Here is a 24,143-nt window from a genome sequence, read left to right on the forward strand (position 1 = left end):
TGATAGTTACTGATCAGTTATTGGGACCCAACGTGGTTTTGGAAGTGGAGACCGTGGGTGTGAAACGAAGAGATAAGTGACCGTGGCAGGAAAGGGCATGCAGGGTTTTCAAGCACAGACCGCGTCTCCTATATATGCCAATGGCTAACACCGTTACATACTTAACTCAAACCAGTTCATTCACACTCGGGAAAAATCAGACTTGCGGTTACATTTCCAAAACGTTTGCACTGTTCTCCGGGAGTGTTTAATTTAGCAGAGACATTAAATGTGATCTTTGCGAGGGTGACATTTTAATAGGGAATGCAATTCATCTTATTTTTATTTTGGTTTGGTTTTAGGACACAATTTGGGATGTGCTCTTCCAGAAGGACACACATTTCCAGAAATACCTTCACCAAGCAAAATGTTTTGTAAATGTTAATCTCAGCTCTTCTCCCCCACCCACAAACTGTCCACCTGATATCCGTTTATCACGCACGCACCACTGACGGCGTCACCAAACCCCGGTTAGCAAGGCATGATGCTGTGCCAGCCTTTGGCTGATGTCTTTACATTGCACAGAATCTGCTTTCTTCTTTTTGCTCTATCATCTCAAGTCCTTGTAGAAACTGGCTGTAGGAACGAGGAGGAATCAGAGATGTGTGTAGCTGGTGCAACAGTCTACAAATACATTCGTATCTGCTGAGCACCCACCATGACCACCTGGGTGACTTGTCAGGAAGGAGAAAGCTGCAACTTGTCTGCATCAGATGCAGGCGGTTAGTCGCTCGCTTAATATTAACCAAGACATCCTGCAGACCACAAGTCTCAGCATAAGATGCTCGGTCAAAGATGGCAGCTGTGTATTCTGGGACCTGAAGGCCAAAATGTGGGGGAGGGGGGCGGACCCCAGAAGTCTTATTTCATGCTCTGAGTCCACATTTAGATTAAGACAGACACTGCGTTTTCTCAAAAGTGCGAAGCACTGAACAGCTCCAGCTGACTTCAGTGGAAGCTGAAGGATGATCAGCACTTTGGAAAAAAAACAGGTTAGTTATTTAAGAGTCAAAAGTGCCTAAGTGACTTAGAAACCTATTGGATTCAGAACCTAAACCGTGTAGGTGCTTCTCGACATTTTAATCAGAGGAAACTATATGTTCACTCTCTGCTTTTAAAAATCTCAGAAAAATCTGTACGGTCTGCTTCTCCGTAATGCAGACAGACACAATTACGGGGACAGACCCATCATCTCACAATCCAGCAGGGCCATCGATGTAATAGGACACATTATATTGTTAACACAGACTCAGGATGCATTTCTAAACTGGTTTGATGGGATGAGGAAGGCTTAGAAATTAGCGAAAATTTAATATTTAGGACTTCTTTTCTGAAACACATGAAACTGAGGGGCATTTCCGAAGATTTGGAAGTATAAAAGGCCAAGCTGCAGACATGCTAATTAGAGCAAGAGCATGGTAAGTAGAACCATACTAAAGAAAACGTGGCTGGTTTAATTTAATAGCCACAGTAGCCAACTCTCAGACAGAAACCATTTGTGCTTCTAATAAAAAATGTAGACCTTTGGGTCATGACTATCCAATTGCAGAAGAGATTTTCAAGAGAGCATTTCATCGAAGAAAACAAAGCTACACGAAAACAAGAGACTACGAACTGTCCAGTAGCAAGAACAATTTCACTGTCCTGAGCTAGACATGCAGAGTATTAAGGCAGCTTGCATCAGCTCACGCGTTCCTGTTCCTCTAGGCCTTTTGAAGAACAAAACTGGAATCCAGCCCCCACCTCTCCGCATACGCTACGTTCAGCAACGCGGGCCTGGGAAATCCGTATACAAGAGCGAGAGCTTCTAGGAAACTTACTGACAACCGATCACTGAGCTGTGGTCAGACAATAACTGTCGCCAACCAGGAAAGGGTTTGGGATTGCGTTGTCCAGCTTTGTGTGGGAAAAGCTTCTTTGTTACCGTGGTAACGGTGGTGTCACAATTACATTTGAGAATTTTCCCTCTGTGAATTAATTTGGAAAATTGCTTGGTACAAGAAGTGTAACTTTTAAGCAGAAAGAATTCAATATAGGTTGAAAGACTAATTATGTCTATTGGCGAGCAGTCAGCTCATATGGTGAGACCATAACCAAAGAAAAGCTTCGGTGGGATTCTGGCTAATCTGCACTGGAAACCCCCTTTGTAACTCTGAGGATTTCATTTCAAAGTACGCTTACAATGATCAAATATATCCTAACGAGAAAACACGTTTTTTTTAAAGAGAGGCCTTCCAAATAGAACGACTGATTTTCGTGCAATGAACAGGACCAACCCTGGCATCATTTACTTGGGACTGTGAGAGAGGCTAGCAGGCTGCTGTCCACTAGTAGCACAGCAGGAGTTTCATTCGTACGCGCCGCATGCAAAGCTGTCACGGCAGGAGAGGAAGAAGTGGGGAGAAAAATCAGCGGGAGAAACCCACCCATCGGCTGCTTGCCACAGGGGAAGAAATCTCAGTGCCATCCTCGATGAACAGCTGGAGTAGTGTATGCTTAAAAGGAGGGCAGGATTTCTACAGCGTGAGCAATGACTGTATCGATCATTTCATTTCAGCCACAGTGCTGCGGAGGCAGGACAAGGAGACCCACTGGCAATGTGGATACAGAAGAGGCCGTTTGTTGGGCTGCTCTTTGCAAATAGGGGCTGAGTAAATGATTCAATGTATTAGTTACATAGATTATGGTCTCAACCATTTTTTCCTGGATGGGTGCAGAGGTATTGATCCCCCCGAAATACCAGCATGGTGTATGAAAATTAGAGATGAGCCCAAGGCTCGCAGCTCAGGTTCGTTACAGATCTGAGCATTCCCCAGCACGCCTGGGGGTTGTTCAGGCTCATCTCTAATGAAAAGGCAGGACAGTTCATCGCTAGTCTCACCGTGGACACAACCAAACACACACCCACACCCATGCACACAAACACATGCATCCTCCAAGCCACTGGCTGGCTCTGTAACATCAACCTTACACTTATTTACAGCTTACTCTGAGAAGTCTGTGCAATTTCAGCCAATCAAGCTCCCAGCAAACCTATATGGCATTTTTCAGTCTCTGCTTCACATTTAAACATTGAATATCTTTTTCAACCAACAAAATTGATGAGAAAAAGGTAGCAGCATTTATGGAAAGACAAAGGTTTGTACAACAACGACGACAAAAAAAAAAGGTACCGTTATCCCCTTTGTGAGCAATAAAGTAGGGACCGAACAGAGAGAAGCTAGTGTTTGGATATACTGTGCCACAAAATGGTAATCACCTTTCTGTGCGCGTGTTGGATCTGAAGAGGAAGAGCACCTGAAACATGAACAGTCCTTGTGTGCATGTGCGCGTTTTGCTTTCATTCATGATCCTGACAGAAGTGCGAAACTTGCTCCGTTTTCTTCTCTTTCTTATATTTTTTGGTGTGTGTGTGTGTGTGTGTATGTGTGTGTGTGTGTATGTGTGTGTGTATGTGTGTGTGCGCGTGCGCACGTGCGTGCACGTGTGTGTGTGTATTTTGTTTTTTGGCAAAGTGCAACCACACCTGGTTACCACAGTCCTGACATGGCTGAAGGTGCAAGTCTGACGAGGAGCCTTGGGGCTAGTTCAGGGTCCCTCTGCAGTTCTCAGAGCCACACAAACACGGGATTTTTACGTCCTCAATTGGAAACTTGTAGTCGTAGGTAATTTCCTCGTTCACATTGATGTGCTGCTTCGAGTAGATGACAATCTTCTTCTGGGACTCCACGGTGATGACTTTCGCGTAGCAGTTTGGCTGCAGAGATGACAAAACAGGAGAAGGGTTAAATATCATTTTTCCGGTGCAGAAAGAGGCTATCTAAAGAAAAAGCTGATTTGTTGCAGTCGTTTCCAGAGAGGGGCACAAGTCCATTTCCAGGGTTTGGGGCGCAAAGACTTTTCCCTATTGTCCCCAACACCAAGGAGGAATGGGAAGGTTAGAAGGGGGAATTAAGCCAGACACAATGACGGTTTTCCAAACAGTACTCGTCATGGTCACGGTAGTTTGTACAGCCAGGGTGCAGAGCCTCTAAGATCGCAGGTGAGGAGCGACCGTCACTAAGACTCAAAGTTTTATGACATCTGGGGCTCAGACAGTCTGCCCACGGCACAGGGGAGGCAGATATACCACCCCAGGAGATGCACAGTGTTGTTCATCCACAAACATCCAAACCCAAGCAGCTCCGAGGCCGGGGCTTTTAGCTTTGTGCTAACTTTCATTTATTGCAAACCATTTTACCTGCCTCCTTTTAAAAGAGGCCTTTTACTCTCACACTGTGAATTAAAACTAATTCGTTTGTGCTAATGCATTCTCTAGAAACCAGTAAACAGCTGCACTCAGGAAGTCAAGACTTTACGACCAAATCCTGAATAGACTTTATATTGCTTAAAGTCCCCTCCGAGCCCTTCCTTACATAGCTTAGATTCGCTCCAGTTCCACCACGGGTCATTAATGCATCCAGAGCCAACATCACTGCAGCTGACTCCTGCACGTAATTAAGTGCTGGACCGGTTACCTATGAGCAGCAGTCAACCACCCAAAACACAAGCCGTGTGGTACTTACATTGCAGCTGTGATTAATAAACCTGGCAAAGTTTCCACATTTTGTGGCATCGATGATGGTGTCATGGTCGACCCTGAACATGTAGCTGCTCCCAATGCCTTCATCTTCATATCGTTTCTCTCGCATGTCAGCAATGACCTGCAAAAAATCCCCGAATGCGAGGTCAGCAGATGCCCAGTGAAGCACAGGAGAGTGCTGTTGCTCAAAAAGACACAAAGCAAAGCTCTGCTGTTTATATTTTAAAAACTATTTTTGATCCAAAAGGAGTCAGGGGGACACAGATTTAACATCCAAACTGCCAACACCTAGGACAGGAGTCTCAAAAGGCGTGGGAGAAGATGAGACACTGAGTTTCCATGGGATTTGGTGGGTGTCACTTCTCCTCAATTCTTGGAAATCCCAGCCTTATCTTTCAAAACCATGACCCAGGGAGACCTCGGAGATTATTTGGAGCGTCTCTCTCACGGGAATTGCAAAGAATCCAACTCCTGCTTGCTGGAGAAGTGGCTAGGTCCGACAACCAAGTCCTCTTGATGATGCAGCTGTGGGGGCTGTTTGCAGGGTCACTGAGTTTACAAAGTGCGATAGTCAGAATAACATTTCCCTTTGTTATCTGCCAAGGCTGGAGTTTACGATGCCACATCTCCCCCATGGCCATCCAAGGGACAACCCCTAAAATGGAGCAGGGCACTTTATGCCTGGGCTGCCAGCAACTACTACAGGGGAGCCAGGAAGGATCTGCAAATACTACAGCTTCTTATACTCTTTACATCTCAGATGTATGTTAGACTTGCTTTTTTTTTTCAAATTTCTAAAAAAAGAAAGCAAGCTCATACCTAGATAGTTTGGTAACATTACCATCCATATGTCTTCTGGACAGATAAACGATTACTGGCATTGCTCATTTTACTCATCCACATTTAGTGCAGCAGAAAGGATGGCCGTACTTTCTCAGAGATATTCAGCGAGTTATTCAAATGCAAGGTCACCCCCACCTGCATTTTCAGCTGACCGGGGCCTGGGGTGCAGTGGTCTGCATTTCGGCACAAGGGCCCCTGGGGCTCGGTAGCTCGGCTTTAGGAGCCTCTTCAGTATTGCTTCCCCTCAGGGCAGAGCTACGAATCCCGAAGGGGGACTGATCTCCTGCTGCAGGCAGTAAAATGCAAACTTGATGTAAACCAGGTGAGTCTGGAAATCCTGCTGTCCTAGGGAGAGCAGCATCCCAGGCACCCCTGCTCAAATGACATCAAACGCGGATTCAAGTCCCTTTAGGTGAATGGCCCTTTAAAGGGCAAATGATCTTGAACCTGAGCTATAGTGGAGCTGTCCTATGTACATTTGCATTGCTTCTCATCTGTCGTCCGGACCAGTAAGCAAACCTTGCTTTGCGGGCTCTGTAAATGCACGGTGCAGCATAAAATAAGATAATGATTCAGCCTGGATTTAATTCTGTTTTGAGAAACCCTGTTCCCTTCTACATTGTAAAACAACAGTTTGTTCTAAAGCACCAAAGCTTTATCGCTCAGTTTAAAAACACCGTCTCAACCAGCGTGCAAACACAGTTGCTAAAATATCTAGTGCCAAAAATAATAAAACCTTCCTTTTTTATCTTATTTTCTTTATTTCCGTGTGGATGCAACATGCTACAATCAATGAGATCCTGTATGCTGATTAAGAAGAAGCTGTAACCATGTATTTTACTCTCTCAAACAGTTTCCAGGGAACAGGACGTACAGAGGAGAGGAGGAAAGGAGCAGAGTGTGTTGAGCCTTACACAGAAACAGCCAGAAGAAAACACAAGTTATACCCAAGTGTACGGATTTCAACATTGCAAGTAATCATCAGCCCTGGGGAAATCCAGGTTACCTGTCTGATGTTCTGGCCCACATATTCGATCACCATCTCATCAGCTGCGATGGGCTCCATAGCAAAAAGTCCCCAGTCGTGAATGTGGCTCTTGCAGAATTTTAGTTTTTTCTTCCGGAACTGCGTACAGAAACCCCCCAAAGCCCTTGTTAGCCACAAAACACAATGACGAGCCACGTAGCACGTGAGAAATAGCATTTGGCATGTTCCAGGCCACAAATGCAGAGTTCCCACAGATGGAAGCTGTGCCAGCAGTTACGGCAGACCGTCCTTTACCTCCGTGCCAGTTGTCACAAGGAGGTGGCCGAGCCACTATACATGGAAACCAAAGTCACCTTTCTTGGTTTCCCAGCTCTGCCACCCATTCACTACGTGACGCTGTGCAGGTTGCCGAAGCAGACCGTCGAGGGTGCTTTCTCCTGCCCGTGCATGCTGCCTGGTTGTAGCAAGCACACGGTTTTCATCCCAAGCACAGGTCCACCCATTCACTGGTTGTGCCTGTCCCAACGCCTGTCACATGTGCCACCCCACTGGGTGTGGACACCAACCTCTGTTCCATGGGTTTCTCTTTCATCTTTCCTTCCTCTAGTCATTTGAATGCTAGATCAAAAAGGTCGATGGACTGCCACTGATCTGTCCAAACCCAGGGACCCGTGGGGCCAGTGTAGTTAAGACGCCTGTTTCTATAGCTAACAGCACACAAGGGAACCCGGTGGCCAACGTCACATCTGTGTCAAGGGCTTGAACTTTTTAATATTTTAAATGAGTTTAGCACCCTTAGAAGGCATCGCAGTGAGGGAGCCACAGGCAGGTGGTTTCAACCCCCCGTGACAGCTACTGTAACATCACGGTCAACAGAGCTGGCTCTCCACGGCACACCGTGCCGAAGCACCACGGCACTGTCCTGAGAAGAGACCACAGCTGCGGTGTGAGAGGACAGCTGCTTTGCCGGGCCTGGTCGGTCCTTCATTAAGACTACAAGCCAGGGTGCCCAAATGCAGAGGTGTTCTCTGGGATGCGAGTGCCAGTCCACTAGGAACTTGCCTCAAGTTGCCAAATGCCTTGAAACTGCCTCTAGCTAGGAGCAACCCAACGCAGCCCCCTTGCTCATGCAGTCAAATCACTCTCAGCAAAGAGCTTCCCGCCACGGGATGTAGATTATTCTGAGGAGATCTTGCTCTCGGACACAGTAAGGAACAATACACAATGCAACGTGGCACAGGAAAATCAGAGCTAGACTTACGAGTCATGGGGTGCTGCAGCTTCTTATGTCAGCTTGCTCTAGCCTGCCCCCAGCCCCCCCCTGCACTTTCCAGCACGCAGAGGGAAAGCCTGGCTGTGTGACCTACCTTGAGCTGGTTGAATTTGAGTAGATCACTGTCACAGCTCCCGGTGAAAGATGAGAGAAGCCTGCGCTGCTCCGACCTCCTCTCGGAGCCAGCCCGGGTGGAAGCATGAGGCTGAGCAGGGATGCTCATTCCCTGAGATCAAGGAGAGAAAAAAAAAGTCAGATTTAGAGCAATCCACGTGTTAAACTGAATCACATGTTTGCTGAAGGCAGGTGAGATGCCAAACCTGAGCCAGAGGAGCCATGTTACGTGCCCCAGCAACCAGCACATTTCTTACCACCGGTCGGCAAGGCTAGCCCTCCCTCTCCGCTGCTCCTCGACTCTCGGCAGTGGGGACTAGCAGCTGGGTGCATCGGAGAGGCTGGGCTCCCGTCGTTGCCACAGGAGCAGACTTGAGCTAATCAACAGCTCCTGCATCCTGCTGCCCAGGCCGACGGGCGCCCGTGCCAGACATTTCCAGGGAAGGCCCAGGACTCTCGCGGGGCACAAGTTCTGCTTCATGTGCGCCTGGCGTAGGTTGCTCCCTAATCCTAGTCAGTCGGTGGCCAGTTTATCCCTCAGTGTACAAGGTTTACAACAAGAATGTTTTAAATTGAGTCCAGACTTCGACATTACCCATGCAAAGTCTAATCCTTTCTTGAACCCTACTGAACTCTTGGCGGTCCTGACGCCAGGTGGACAGGGGTTCAGTAGGTTATTTATTTAGGCTTCGTGTAAAGCAGTGGTTCATGCCCTGAGTCTTAAATTCAGCGCTTTTCAGCTTCACCGAGCGACCGCTCTTTCCAGCACACTCGAGTGCTAAGCAGGAGTGCTTAGTTTACCTGCTTGTATCTTTGGCCAATGTGTATATATGTGCATTCAACTCAGTCTCCTCATCATCATGTAGAGACCCTTCCATGCCTCTAATCACTGCATATCAGCTCCTTGTCTGCCGCATAATACCTCGCAACCCCCATGCGGCCTTTCGTATAGATTTATGGAACATCCTCAAAGCACCGCAAAATATGAGCGGACATCAGGATCAACTCAGTACAGCTACCAGTGAAATGTGCCCGAGCAGCTGGGAAGAACAAAGCAGCCATGATACAAATCCCAGGAGCAGTTAGTGATGCTCAACTAAGAGAGACAGAGGTCCCTCACCTCTGAAAGACAATACGGCCCCCTGCAACCGGGCTGGGAGACTAACTTTATTGCATACCGGAGAGTAAAGCATTGCTTCCGCGTTACCAACAGAAGAGTTCAAGCCTGATCCTGGTAAGGTAAGAGAGTAAGCTGTGGTATGCAGCTCCTCACCTGTGTATCAGCTGGTGGCTCCTCTGCGAACGCACGGCTGTTGTTGAGGTATTTAAGTTTGTCCTTCTTATCGATTTTGTAATAGCCTTCGCTTCGCGCACAGCCGGTAACGTGCTCCCGCATCCCGTCATCCCGCTTCTTCTTCTTAGGGGTGGAAAAGCTGGTGGGTGGAATGAAGTTAAGGAGAAAACAGGCTACGCATGGAAAGCATCACCAACACAACAGGTCAGTTCTTGCAGGCGCATAAGCACATCCAATGCTAAAAAAAAACAAAGCAAGTGGCTAGAGAACAGAAAAGGACATGATGTGACCCAAGACATCTGCTTCAGGACAAATGCCACCACCGTCACTGCTAGCTAGCCGTCTCATCAAAGAGGGACTGAATGGCCAGAGGAAGTCGATCTAAAGTCTCGCCTCTAGGCTGGGGATGGGGCAGCATGGGGCAAGTTTATCCTGACACTATCTGTGCTGCACAGGATGCATCATTACTGCATGGATATCTGTGTGCAGGGATGACAATCTGGCTCCCTCCATGGGCTCCAGAAATGAGAGAGGTGTTCAGGTTTGTAAACAAACCCCAAATGCCCTGCCTGCCTACAGGAGCCTGGCACACTCCCTTCATTTGTACCTGCGATGCTCTGGGACAGCAAAGGAGAAAAGGAATATGAAGATACACAATAAAGCAGAGAAAAATAGCCCAAGGTCCATGCATCGACAGCAGGCTCCCATAGACTCGGACAGACCCTGTGCCAACGTTCCCAAACCCCTTCTAAGCTGGTCAGTCAATTCAAACCTAAAGCCAGGCAACCCTGGTTGGAAAACAGAACAGGAATCGTTCACAGCCCCTCTTCTCCCTTTAACATGGGTCTGGGAAGAGGTGCTGTGCAGAGGGCAGAGCTGGGATCAGCTCTGCCACCGGCCCTGTCTGCCAGGGGTGAGACCCTGGCACTAGAAGGCTGGGACAAGAGTCTTTCTTTTGCAGCCAGGATGCATGCGCTTTTGTTAAGTGCTTTGAGGTCCTAGGGTAAGGTAATGCAGGAAGACAAAGCATTGTCATGCACCATCAAACCAGAAGACAAAAAACTGATGCCACTCTTCATTTTCACCATACAGTCTTATGAGCTCTTGAGTTCAGCAACCATTTCAACTGTTACCAGATGGATGCCCATTACTGACTGTCCTCAGCTGCTTCGTGTATGCGCATTGGTTAGCGGCATCTTTAAAATGTTTCATATTTAATCAGAAAAAGAAGAAAATGATTGGCCAAACTTTTTTCCCAGCTGCATGAAAAGTAAAATTAATTAAAAGGATGTCAGCCAGCCACATTTAGTCTTTTCCCCCTCGGGAAAGCCAACTACTTGCAGGATTTTCCCTGCTAACAGAGATCGCATTTTTTACTTTAAAAAACAACTCTCCCATCTTTGCAGGCTGAATTAATGCAAGAGAAGTGAACAAGGAAACTGGATGTACAAGTGAAATAACCAGCACAGTTTACCACTACAAGGAAAAGATGAGGAATAATTAGCTTGAAAAATTATTTCATTCGCTCTCAAAGGTGTATCTAGCCTAAAGAAGGTTTTGGGGACTACAGTTAACCTGGCAAAACATAACCGACTCCTTACACCTTGAAAATGCCTCATCTTTTAACAAACCGTCCGTCAGCCAATGTTAAAACACATCTGTATTCAGGTGGCAGCTGGTTTACACTCCCAAGCATGCCCGCTTCCAGAATAAGTGATATGCACGGCCGTGGAGTTGTATCATCTGGGAGCTTGTGCCATAAACGTGTGCTCGATGATGCTCGTGACCCTTTCGGTCTACTGAAGGATGCTTTCTGCATTTATATCACGGCCTCTTACACCGTGGGATTGAATCAAAACGCTTGTAACAAGAACAAACAGCCATGAAAATCTTCCACAACTTGGATTACAGCTTTGCTGTAAGAAATATAAGCCCTGAAATAATTCTTGTATAAAGTCACCTATGTAATGGTGTAGTACTGGAGGCTTCACTGGGAAATTACAGATTACTTATAACTGGATCAGAAAGTGGCCGTGGGGCTGGTGGCAGAGTAACTTCTGCTGGTAGAGTGCAAAATCTCAAACGTCGCTATTATGCAAGTTGCCAAAATACCACCGTGCATAAAACTTCCTTAAAGGAAATCACGTCTGCCTTCTGCTGTCCTGTCCACCTCTTCCCTGCCACATGAAACGCTAGAAGTGGAAGCCAGTTACCTTTAACTTTATAACAGATTTACTCTTGTGACTGAGTTTTCAAAGGAGGACGGCCAAAGATATTTTAAAATAAGCGGTTTTATAATGGCCATGTGCCAAAAACTATGAGGGACGGTTAATTTTCTCTCCAGTTGGATTTTCCCTAACAAGTCAAATAAATACTTTTCCAAAGATATGACATATGCCCCCAAAAGGCAGAGAATCAGAGGTTAGTCTGATGTGGTGTCATTAAATTGCGCACTTTGAATTAGGAAACAAAACAAAGAATTAGAAAAGCCTGTACCAGTTTTGTCACTCTTACTAGTCTGAGGCATGTTTTACATACATTTACTACAAAACCCCAAAACAAAACACCATTTTACCTGTGGCCAGATGGGATGGGATGGGATATTTTCCCTCAATGTCTATTTTCAGTCTAAAAACGTAATGAACATTTTAAGATTACATCCGGGCAGCTACAGGACCTTTGCACTGGTTTTGGAGAGGTATATCAAAATCTGCATTAAAGCTTATTGTTGCCCATGAGCAGTCAGCACTTTGAATCCTACTGCTCTCACCAGAGTACCAAAAGCCATCAACTACAGCATGGGCTGTTCGACTACCTGCTCACGTGTCTCTACACGTCAGCACTCGTATTATTACTATTTTAAGTCAAAACCTGTTAAGCTGCAAGCACTGAAAGAAAACTATTTGGGGGCAGATGGTGAGATTTCCTACAGCAAATCTACCCCAGAGAAAGCATCCTCCAGCTGAGGCACAGAAACAAACACCGGGCAAACCTAAGAAAGGTCTGGTTTAGACCCAGACAGAAGAGCTTCAGGCTGGAATGGCAATTTCCCAAGAAGGGCTGTGCATACAGATTTTCTCGCAATGCTTGCTTCTTGTTCAGCTTGAAATACAGAAACCAGAAATCTCGTCCACCAAATCTGGGCTTGCCCACTTCTGTGATTAAAACATTCTCTGTGAGCCGAATTCACAGCTGATAAATAAATGCAATCCTATTAAGTTGACGGTTACGCCAGCAATTAATTGGGTCCTGTAAGGGAAGACTATGATTAGAACAATAACCACTGCACGGAAACAGTATTTCCGCAGAATACACCACGCCGGCGAGAAAGGATATGAGGATGGTATACCCAAAGGGTATCATTGAGCCAGTCCATACCATTATCCTGCTGCAACAAGCGGTCGTACGTGATACACATGAACTTGATATCTTCTTCGTCTATTCCTCCGTTCCAAATATCATACAAAATGGTCATCTCCTCAAACTCGGAGCGGGGCCTGAAGACAGGTCGGGGTGGGGAATACTCTGGGGAAGGAATAAGTGGGATGTCCTCAGGTGTCTTCTTCTGCCTTCGCCACTGTCTTTTAGGTTTCACATGAAGCTCTTCTTCTTTGAAATCCTCATTCCACTGGTTCTCCAGTTCCTTAAACGGGAGTTTCTCTGCTACAGCCTCTGGGGGCACCTTCTCGTGGAAGCCGTCATTCCTGAAGTCCAGGGTGACCGCTTCGGGAACTTTCAATCCATAAAAAGCATCGGGATGTCCGCCCAGCAGCTCTTTGCTCACAGCACTTTCCATCAAGGCAACTGGGACAGGAGGAGGATCCACGGGTCTGCCAGAATAGGCATCCAGCGAAAGGACAGAGGGGGGCGATCGTTTCGGTCGACCCGGTTTCCTTTTGAGGGGCAGAACGGAAGGAGGAGGAGGAGGAGGGGGAGGAAGAATAGCAGCAGCAATGAGAGGTGCTTCCGGCGAGAGCAAAACAGATTTCACTTCTGCCTTGCATTCCTCTCGGGATACCTTCCCGTCTGCTGGTGTGCATGGCAGAGCTGATCCTGGGACCACCTCGACGGGTGGCAACTCTAGGTCTGTGTGGAAATCTGCGCTGGGAGGGCTGGCAAAGGGAATGGGGGAAGGAACACTGTTCACGCTGACCATTAAGGAAGCACTAGGAGGTTCTTTAAAAGGTTTCTCATCTAGCTCGTCCTCGGATGGCTTCTTGCCAGACAACAGGCAAGGAATGGTAGCACCGGTCTCTGAGAACGTAGGCGTGAAATTAAAATCCCTCCCGGGAGTTCGAGGAATGCCACTGTTGATCCCAGGAGACTGGGATGGGTAGGAAAAGGGGCTCCCTGGGACCTGGGGGGAACTTAAGGCCAGGCTGCTCCCTGTGAGCGGGCCGTCGCTGCCGGGGGTGACTGGAATAGTGTCGGTACTCTGCGACTTTGCAAGGACATGCGGAGACTTGGCTGCAATGTCCCGCCCAGGTGTCCGGGGAATATCCTCCTCCAGGGATGTTTTGGTCACAGTGTGCTGTTCCGGGAACCTCTCCGGAGGGAGCAAAGGATCCTCTTTGCTGGGTGTGGATGGCAGGGGAAGCGTGGAGGGTGGCACCTTATGAGCGGGAAGTATGGGAGTATCAGGATCCGAATGGACCGTCGCCTCCCGTCCAGGAGTCCGAGGCAGTCTGTCCTCTTCCTCTGCCACAGAGGAAACCCTCACCTTCACTCGCGCTTCTACATCGCTGTCATCGGACTTGCCGAAGAAGCTGCTCTTGCTAGGCAGAGGTTCTCCAAATGCTCCCACTGGTGTCGGGGGACAGGCGCTCTCTTCTTCACCGTGAGATTCAGGCTTTGGACCCTCTAGTGCTTCAGGCTCAAGCTCGGCGTCTGGTTCAGACTCCCCCACTGCGGGAAAAGAGAAGAGAGTTACCTCCGCTCAGTCGCTAAGTGCGTCCCAGCGCGCACATGCTAAACACGCTGCAAGCATGCAACCAGCTCAAATCCGCGGGGAGGCTACGAAGCTCCAGCACTTCACATTTTGGAAGCACGTACAGCAGAGTAATTAGAAGCCACCGCAGATATCCCTAATGGACCAGGAAAAAAAAAAACACCATACTATTAATTTGAGCATTAGGTACTATAGAGGGTAAAACTAAGGCTTCCTGCTTACAAAACCCTCGGCTGGCTTTTTATGGCCAGAAAAAGCTTTAGTGGATGTCGGGAGAGGGTGTTAGTTTACAGGTTGTCAGAGCCTTGAGCTGTCAATTATTTTTTTTAATGGAGGAGGTAAACTAACTGCAGGGCCAACAAAAGAGCTCAGCTCTCCGAGGATGGGAACAGGGCAGGGAAGAGAGAAGTTTAATGCTCTTGAACATGACGTGAAAGAAATGGGAAGCCCTTGTAATGAATGAGGATACATTCAGATTGTATCAATGAGGCAATTTATATGCTGCTCTAGCAGTAACACTCTCATTTCTCTGGATTTTATTTACCTCCTCAGGGCCCAGGCCAAAAGGACCCAGTGCAGGATCTACCAGGCAGCTTGAAATAACATTTTCAAGTGCAATTAAAAAGAGTGTGGAAGCGTCTGGAAAGTCAGAGGGAAAGTCCTCCCCAGCCTGAACTAAGGCGTGCAGAGGGATGGCTGATCTGCACAGGAAGGTCTAATTCACTTGACTTTTGAGCGACAGAGCTGGAGTGTCTTAAAAGAAAGCACCGATGAATTCACCCCCATTTCCACAGCCCACCTCCAACGCGACGCCCTCATGCCTGCCCACATTTCCTGCAGCTGTCTCCAGAATCCACCAAAAATGCTCTGTGACCTCCGAAAACACAAGTCTGTGTTAAAAAGCTGCTGCTTTGTCCTACGGGGGCAAGCACTGTGGTGTTAAATTTCGAGTCCTCACAGGACCGAACAAGAGAGACACGTACAGCATGCGTACCGGACAGCATGAGAATACAGGCCTTGGATTCAGTGGTGACAAAAAAGCCATGTGAAAAGCCATACCTGGCACGCAGATCGGGGACGGCACGAGCTTTTCTTCCTGCTCTCGTTCCATGTCCACCAGCGTTTCAGCAGCAATAGACGCTTCCGGCACTTCACTACACTCATTTTCTCCTGGCTTGATTTCTTCCATTTCTTCTGTTTTTTCGACCAAGGCTGGTCCCCCTAGCTCCAGGCTGGTTGCATCCATGTAGTCATCCACCGGATACAGCTCCAGGATGGTCTCTTTTTCTTCATCGGGTGGTTCTTGATTGGCAGGCTGAAGCTCGGTTTCAGCCATCATGCCTTCTCTGTCTTGGTCTTCAGCCACTGCCTCCTCTTCCACCTCATCTTCTTCTTCCTCTTCCTCCTCATCTTCCTCCTCCTCCTCGTCTTCCTCCTCGTCTTCATCAGAATCAGAACTGGACTCAAACTCCGAGGAGTCCTCGCTTTCATCAGAGGATTCGACTTCAGCTTTGGAAGATGAGGGACTCGCTGCATCTTCTACAAGGACAAGAAGTTGTTACTACTTTCCCGTTTATTCAGAGGTCATAAAAGGAAACCACAGAACTTACTCTCCACTCCTTAGGCTTTCAGGATTTCCTCCCCCCACCTTGATTTTCAGGCTTTTTTTTTTAGGCAAAAGCTTATTTTTAGAAGTCTGAAAATCAATGCAGAAAAACCCATATTCTTCAATTACACGAAATAGAAATATCGTCGCTCTGAAGCTCTGTGCTCCCAGGGAAAAGCCACCAAACAGTATCATAGAAACATAGAAAATGAGGGCTGGAAGGGGGGTCATCTTGTCCAACCTCCTGCTCAAAGCAGGACCAGCTCCAAGTATAACATCCCAGCCAAGGCTTTATCCACCTGGGCCTTAAAAGCCTCTAAGGACAGAGATGCCACCACCTCTCTGGGGAGCCTGTCCCAGTGCTTCACCAGCCTCCTCATGAGAAAGTTTTCCCTAATATCCAACCTCAACTTCCCTTGCTACAGCTTGAGCCCACTGCTCCTTGTCCTGTCATCTTCCCCCACTGAGACCAGCCCAGCCCCATCCTCTTTGGACCACACCTTCCAAAGTTTGCTATTAAAGGTTGACGGCTGTTATTTAATCCCCCTCAGTCTTCTCTTCTGCAAACTAAATCAGCCCGTTTCCCTCAGCCTCTCCTCACCAGTCCTGTCCCCCAGGCCCGTAACTATTTTTACTGCTCTCTGCTGGACTCTCTCCAACGTGTCCACATCCCTTCTGCAGTGGGGGCCCACAGCTGGACACCGGACTCCAGATGCGGCCCCCCCAGTGCTGAACAGAGGGGAAGAATCACTGCCCTCCGTCTGCTGGCAGCGCTCCTCTTAATGCATGACAGAAAACATCAGGACCTTAATGAACTTGGACAGAGCAAGTGTAGAAAATCCCTGGGGTCTGCCAACCCACCCCCGAACTGTTCCCTTCACTGTGTTAACTGGAGGATGTAGGTGGGAGTTTTAAACTGGGTCTCATCCTTGAGGCTTGGATTTGGTGAGGTGCTGTTGTTTCCATTGCATGCACTGAGCCCTGTGGTGAGGTTAGTGCGAGCTACCTGAGCTAAACCCCAGTGTCCAATGTGTGCAGAAATACATGCTAGGTGGTACAGGAGGGCCTCCCGATCGGCCTTGCTGCTGCCAAACCACGAACCTGAACCCCAAACTCCTGTTCCCCCCATTTCCAGGGTGACTGCTCACCTTCCTCAGAGTCTGGCTCCTCTTCCTTTTCATTCATTTCTATGCCTGCTTCTTCATCCTCCTCCTCCTCCTCCTCTTCCTCTTCCTCCTCATCAGCATCTTCATCCTCTTCCTCCTCCTCCTCCTTTGGGAGAAAGAAGTTGAGCATTTTTATGACAACTTTCCTATTTCGAAAACTGCATCTGCTTCAATACATTCCTAAGGATTTAAAGTATCCCGGTAACAAGTGCACAAACCAGCCTAAGCAGGCAGTGGTGCGGGAGGCACAATTTGACTGTGCACCAGTACACCAGTGGTTGCCATTCGGCTCCAATAATATCAAATAAAAGGCGTATTAATAGATGATGAATCTGCGAGGAATGACATTTACTGAGACTCTCGCCTCAGACACTGATCTTAGTCAAAGGCAGAGTCTCCGAGCTGAGGGCGGAGTTCCCCAGGTTAATTAAATAAAACCTTGGTAGGAAATGCCACGCACCTTGCTAGGCACTGCTTTCACCAGTCCTCCCTCTTCCTCCGGCTCCTCTTCCTTTTCTGATGAGGATTCTTCTTCTTTGCCCGAAGTCTCATCACCTTCCTCCCCCTCGCTGTCCAGTTCCAGTGGTCTTGCTGGCCGCCTCCGAACTCCTACTGCTTCTGCATTGCTCTTGGACAGGTCAGAAGATACATCAGGCACATCTCTGTCCCTCTCAGATTCTGGTGGACGAAGACAAGAGGTGAGAGTTGCAATGGACACTCTCACACAAAGACTATGAAGGGGTCAGACAGTGCGTGTAAGCTCCTCACACTGGTCTTACAAGAGCAGCAAGGCCAGGGTGCTATGGAAGAGGCCGCCTCTGCTCCAAATTCACCTTGCAATTTAACAAATGACACAACGGGTGGGTGCAACAAGCAGAAGCAGAGGACGTAAGTGGAGGAGAAAGGAGCATTGTTACTGTGGCAGGTGTCTAGTGGTTTGGGGGTTTCATTTTGATACCGATGAACAAAAACAGTGATTATATCGGTGTCCCGGGGGGGCCAGCAGCCGGTGTGATTTATCACAGGCTTCCTGGGGTTTATTTTACATTTGGTGCCTAGGCGGTGCCCTTGTCTCTCCTTCTTAGAGCCGAGTTAAAGGGCACGCGCCTGCATTACGTAGAAACACGCTGTGTAGTACAGGTGGGCAGTGACATTTCTCTATCAGACAGCTTCTACCTAAGCACTTCCTGATATTTCTTTGTGCCCTTTCCCATAAAACTTGGCTCCTCTTGTGGGCCCATATAGATAAAAGGTCCCCAGCAGAGGCAGAGGACCAGAGATGCTGGCCCACAAGGTCCCTTCCAGTCCTGTGCTCCTAAATCTCGAGAGGGAGGTTAAAGGGGAGCAAGACCTGGGCCTACTCGGGTTGGATGTCCCGTGCAAAAGGGGCAGCAGGAAGGAAAGACAACGTCTGTGGGAGAAGCTGGTGAGCGGGGAGGAACGCGATTGAGAAGGTGACACAAGAGGGGGTCAGGGCGGAGAAGCAGAGAGGGACTACTGATCCCTGCTGGGAAGGTGGGAGTGGAAAGACCTGCATTCAAAAGGATGGAGAGAAAGGAGCCACGCACGGAGCTGTGCGAGTGAAGTGACAGAGCAGGTCAATGACAAACGGAGACGGGAGTCGATGCGGAGCGGACAAGGTGAGTGACAGGAGCCTGCAGAAGTGAGGAGAGAAGGCGGCAAGGGCCTGGGCAAGAGTTTTAGTAGTGTGGACACTGGAGAAAAGGCTGGAGCACGAAGGAGTACATGGCACCTTGGAGCGACGACACTCACTGAGGCTGTACGTGCCAACGGGACATGCGCCACCCCAGGGCACCCTGACTGAACAGGCCCAAAGTCAGGAGAAGGAAGCAAAAGCTCAGTAAACCTCAGCCACCGTCCAGCTACTGCTGCCTCCTTGGCACCCTCTCCCAGCCAGACTGCTCTTCCACACCTCCTTTCCAAGCCTGCCCCTGGTACAAGCTTGATTTCGTGCTGAACCACTGCTGTGCTGGCTGCCCTCTGGTTACCGTAGCTGCGTCCTAGGCCTGCCCTTCGTGCACGGGCACAGTGTTCGCCCTTCACAGGCTGCAGGTTTATAATATAACCTGTATTTGTCTTGAAAGAGCTGGAAGATGGCATTTGGTGCCAAAGACTTGGGCCCTTCTGAGAAAGCCAGGGGGTGGGAGGCTGCTTCCACCTGGAGCAGCAGCTTTCTCTGTTTGCAGCAAAATAAGTTACCAAGGTCACAATATTTTAAAATGCTGAGTGTGTGTGTGGGGGGGAGGGCGTGGTCCCAATTCAGCAAATTAATGATTTTTAAAATCAAGTGCCTGGCAACCAGCTTTTTCTGGCTGACTTCCACGACGCCTTTGGTATCGGTGGCACCGTGCTGGAGTGTGGTGGATAAACTGGAAACGAACAGTTTAAAGGATTCTGCTTTGATACGGTTCTGCATTTGCTTTTGCATTTCAATCACAGAGCAGAGGGTTTGCAAACCTTCATCTTCATCGTCAATAGAAGTGGAGGGTCTGATCCTCTTCTGATCCCCTGCAGAGGCAGCTTCAGGTGGCTCCTTTCTCTTCACCTGAGCAAAGAACAGAATTAGCATGTCTCGAAGGGCTCGAAAAACACAAGAAACCAACTTCCCAAGCACTGCAACGGCTTTATTTTGCTGGAGCGATGCAGGTCCAGAAAGCATCACCCGCCTCTCAAAAGCGACTGATCAGTTTTGCTCTGCTCACAAATAACATTTCTGTGAATGAAATCCTGCCCTGACTAACACCCATCTCGGCACGATCAGGTCGGTGTCTCCCATGGGCATTTGACGCCAATACATGAATCCAGCCTGAAGAAAACTCGCACCCACCACGATGCTCCATGGCGCAGGGAAATGCAACAGAGCCAGAGCCAGAGGCAGCTCAAAGAAGCTGCTAAGCGTGGTCGGTGCTAACCTAGGATTTTGCAACCAGGCTTCAGCTACCTCAGCTCCTCCCCGCTCAATTTGAAAATCCATACGTGTCAACTTTCCGCTCTTTCCGCTAATGCAAATTAGGCAGTTTACCTGGCAAGAAAGTTTAAACTGTGTTAATGAAGGAATATATGACCCAAGCCCACCCCGGTGTAAGTGGGTCCCATAACCACAGGAGCAATCCAGGTCCTAGTTAGCAGAAGCAAGGTTTTAAACCAGCACCGCAGCATTTCCTCTGCTCCAGGCAACCCCCGGCTTCCCTGAAGAGAGAGACCCCCCTTCCCACAGGCTACTGGTAATGGTTAGAAGTGAGGGCAGAAGTAATCAGGGCTGGATGTTATGTTATGTATTCACTTTGGGTTCAAAAATCAACGAGATTCTGCCTTTCTCATTTCTTACCCAACTCTTATATTGGCAGCTGGGAAACAAGCTAAGCAGAAAAGGGAAAGAGCTGCTGATGCTACCAGCTTCTGGGGACGTGGAGGGAGGAAGGAGGCCATGATCGCCACGCTGGTTTCTGACTCACCTTGAAAGATGGCAGGCGGATAGCCCCTCGCAACCCAATGCCCAAGCCAATTCCCTCGTAGCCCAGCCCTTCTCCTTTGTTCCAGTTCTCCAACAGACAGGACGTGATCCGATCCTTCGGCTTTGGTTTCTCCTCCACTTCTCCTCCTGACTTCACTGGAGTGAGCGATGCCTGCATGAGAGAAACCAGACTTAAAGGAAGGGCAACACGCAGGCAGGCGCGCAAGCTCAGGAAACACCTTGGCTCGAGTGCTCTGGGAAGGACGACTGAGGTAGCTTCCCTGAGGGTGGCAGCTCCTCGAGATGCACCAGGACACCGCATCCATTCAAAACAGGGGATGCAAGAGCTCGTTCGAAAGTCTGAGCGTCAGCCAGTTGCGCCAGCGTACCCGGCTCAGCCAGCTGGGAACATGTCGCATACAGAACGTGCTTGCTCAGGTTTCCACCGGCCAAATGTGACATGGCGCCACATATGCACAGACACACACATGCTGGTGTGCCCCGTGTATGGCCCTCCTGCACACGGGTTTATCAGTGTGGGGCCGCTTGGGACAATTTGCACTTTTTCCAAAATGAATTCATCACCGCATTATTGAGAAGACATTTGGGTTTGTAAAGGAAAAGAAAAAGCAAAGCCGACCAGCCCCAAATTTCACCTGGCAAGCTTGAGAGCAGCTTTTAAAACTGCCTGTAACTTTCTGGCGCTGAAGAACTACGCGCCCAAGCAAAGACACTTGATGTCCAGGAGCATCGCAACCTCAGCTGCTCCTGGCGGTAACCCGTGCGGAGAGCTGAGACGGGCAAGATGAAGTCCAAGCAAGACTGGACAGCCTGCGTCAGCTTTGCGAACCTCAGCAAGGCAGTAAAACTCTTTAACATATTCAGATCCCTCCTGTTGGGTCTGGGATCTCTCTGAAGCCACGGTTTAAAACGGCTGGGGAAAATGACCTGGCTACGCCTCATACACAGTATATAATCTTCTTCCATGGGGCATTTTAATAAGCAGTTTTCTCTGACCGTGACACACTAGATGCTTTGAGCAACAGTCAGAGCACGTCTTAGATTTCCTGCTGCCAAACACGCAGAGCCGCGCAGCCTCTTCCGGGAGCAGTAACTAGGTGTGGAGCCGTCTCCACCGCTCCTGACGAAGAAAAGCAGCGAACGCTCTCACCGCGCCCCCATACTGCGCCAGACCAAGCCGTGCTTGCCAATGCCCCTCGCCGGCAGGTCACACTTAAAGCAGTGGGTGGATCAAAGTCTTTCAGACCACCAGACAAGGCAACTAGGCAGCACCACCAAGTCAAGGGCCTCAGTTCAGGCTGCCACCTTCAGAGAAAGGTGGCAGCCTAAACTGCCACTTGCAGAGAAAGACCGAACCCAGCACTTACATTAAAGGAGAAAAGAAAGAAAAACACACACACGATGGACCTAGATCTAAGAGGCAGCCTCATAAAAGAAGACACGAGTCAGAAGCGATCGTGATCCACATCACTTACCCTCCTACGTCCACTGATGAAGAAGCGAACATCCAAACTTTTTGAATGATTCCTGCACCCGGACCTCACAACCCGCAAAGGAGGATATTTACCTTTCAGAGGGAATGGTCCCAATTTGTCCTCTGAGCCCAGAAACTTGTCCCTGATGTTCTTCCCAGGTGCGCATGTCTACGCGAGTAACCAGGCTGCACCCGTGTCATGACAGAGTGATCTGCACTGAACAGTACTAGTGTGCCTTGCATGGATTTGAGAAAGCAAACGCCTTTAAAACCTAAACCTACGTAAGATTAGGTTTCATTTGTTGTCATACAGAATTTGTAAGTGAAACCAAGCCTGTTAACAAAGGTTTCCCTCGCGTTTTAATGTAGGCACAGCATGATAGGGCCAAAATGATACAAACCAAAGAAAAATGACACGTTGGATTTTGGCAACCAGGGTCTCAGTTCGTATTGATAAAGAACGTCAGTGGCCGCTATAACCCGAAATGGAAAATATATAACTGGAACATTTTAGCTCTTCAGAGACTTGCTCATGAGACTTTGGGGGGGATTGAAAGAGAATATACATGTTTTGACCTGACAGATTTGAAGCGAGAGGCAATAGGATTCAATTCGTATTGGCTCTAATGGAGTCTAAAGAATGAATCTGAAAAATCCATTATCAAACAGCCAAAAAAGTGACCTCACAACCGGTATCTGAAGGTTGAATCCTTGGACTGCTGTTAATGGACGCAATTTTCCCACATTCCCTGTAAATGCCAAGTGGCAATTACAAGGTCAGCTCATTTGCTAACAAGGAGCAAACCGAACAAGAATATCAAATGCAGAATATGGGTAGTGCTCAATTATCGGGCCGTCTTCCCACCTCAAAACAGCTGGTCTGAACTGCCAACCCTGGCCCAGGCAGTGTGCGGGTTGGGTTTGGACCTCTGGTTCTGCTGCTATCTGGTTAAGTCCTTCCTCTAAATTGTGTCAGTGGATGCAGTGCCACACCGCTGCCATTACGACATTGCAAAAGAATCCTGCTTCACCCAGTGTCATGCTAAAAAATGACCGATGCTAAAGAAGGTTTCAAATCTACATAAATCCTCTAATCGTGTCATTGTTATACCTTGCACAGTGTAAAGGGAGACTTCCCCAGATGTCAGCTGATGATCAGCTTATGCCCTGAAGTGCCAACAGCTCTGGTAGTCCTGATCGGCAGTAGGTTAACTTCATATCTCATTTTCATAGTGCAATTTTATACTTTAATCTTATTAGACCATTTGTTGTAGCCAGCCCCCATGGCAGGGATTCTTGCAAACTGGGGATGGGTATTCAGTAACTGCGCTGCAAAATCTTTTATTGCAACAAACTGTAGGTTGTAATAAGGAGAGTTTTGAGGCTTATATTGATTTTAAGAGGGCCACCATTTTTACGGGGGTGTTTGCCAAGCCCAGTTCACTGCTTGGGATATACCTTAAATCGGCCACGAGAGGACCAGACAGTCCGTGCTCAAGTATTTCTTAGAGAGATCCCTACAACTTTAATCTACCTGCACTTGGCTGTCATGTTAGTGGAAGTCCCCCAACTACACGGCCGGGTTGGGAAACACCTGCCTGCCACTGAAGTCCCAGCCCAGAGCCCTGCAGGTGACAGGACGCACGACCAAGGGAAAACCTCGTGGCTAGCTAAGAGTCACCGCTTCTCAGGAGAAGGAAGAAACTGGGCCTCCCCTACAGCCCCGTGCACAGAGGCGCGGTGCACAACAGCACGAGGCAGCTCTTACCTTTGCCAGACGTTCTTTCTTGTCCCACCAGTCGTCGAAAGCCCTGAACGCCACCACCTCGACCATCTTGCGGTTCAAGTCCCTTTTCATGATTGCTTTCAGTTCTTTCACAATCACCAAGAGGACACCGTCCACAGTAGCTTTGTGCGGGTCTTCCTTCTTTGGCTCATAACCCGGTGGGGGAACAGAGGGGTCAAACTTGGGCAACGGGGGCCACTGCTGCCCGCGGCCAATGACTGCCCCCATGGAGAAGGGGCGGTAGGGGGGAAGATTCACAAACTGCATCCGGCCCCCCATGAACGGTGGGTACTGGTAGGTGTTCTGGCCCTGCATCATCCGGCTCAGCATCTGAGTTTGCATCTGAAAGGACATGGGCATGCCACCCCACTGGTTGCCCAAGACGCTTATCATATCCACCTGCATGACAGGAAACATGCCCGGGTGGAACGGAGGAAGGGGAGGCAAGATGTGAGGTGGGGGGACCCCAGGCGGTGCGGGGAGCGGAGGTGGAGGGACAGTGACCGCTGGGTGAGTCGGTGGAGGCGGCGGTGG

At 48.7% G+C, this 24,143-nt stretch overlaps 1 protein-coding gene and 1 long non-coding RNA gene across 2 annotated transcripts in view; one reads left to right on the plus strand and one right to left on the minus strand.

Annotated features, from left to right (window-relative positions):
• Window positions 1–2,288: 2,288 nt before the first annotated feature.
• LOC109290594 lies at window positions 2,289–7,972 on the plus strand. Its single transcript, XR_002095618.1, has 3 exons — window positions 2,289–2,434; window positions 3,034–3,035; window positions 7,957–7,972. It is a non-coding gene; the product is annotated as an uncharacterized LOC109290594 (long non-coding RNA).
• Window positions 3,497–24,143, minus strand: part of SETD1B (SET domain containing 1B) — a 58,349-nt gene continuing 37,702 nt past the window's right edge. Inside the window, 12 exon segments of the mRNA XM_019507288.1 lie at window positions 3,497–3,796; window positions 4,605–4,742; window positions 6,471–6,590; window positions 7,820–7,951; window positions 9,113–9,279; window positions 12,470–14,038; window positions 15,141–15,620; window positions 16,836–16,959; window positions 17,314–17,531; window positions 19,332–19,419; window positions 20,330–20,500; window positions 23,592–24,143. The exon segment at window positions 23,592–24,143 is cut by the window's right edge and continues 46 nt beyond it. Coding sequence (XP_019362833.1) covers window positions 3,623–3,796; window positions 4,605–4,742; window positions 6,471–6,590; window positions 7,820–7,951; window positions 9,113–9,279; window positions 12,470–14,038; window positions 15,141–15,620; window positions 16,836–16,959; window positions 17,314–17,531; window positions 19,332–19,419; window positions 20,330–20,500; window positions 23,592–24,143 — 3,933 coding nt within the window. The 3' untranslated portion in view covers window positions 3,497–3,622.

This window comes from Gavialis gangeticus, unplaced genomic scaffold, assembly GCF_001723915.1.
Source record: "Gavialis gangeticus isolate Ggan-Ray unplaced genomic scaffold, GavGan_comp1, whole genome shotgun sequence".
NCBI lineage: Eukaryota > Metazoa > Chordata > Crocodylia > Gavialidae > Gavialis > Gavialis gangeticus.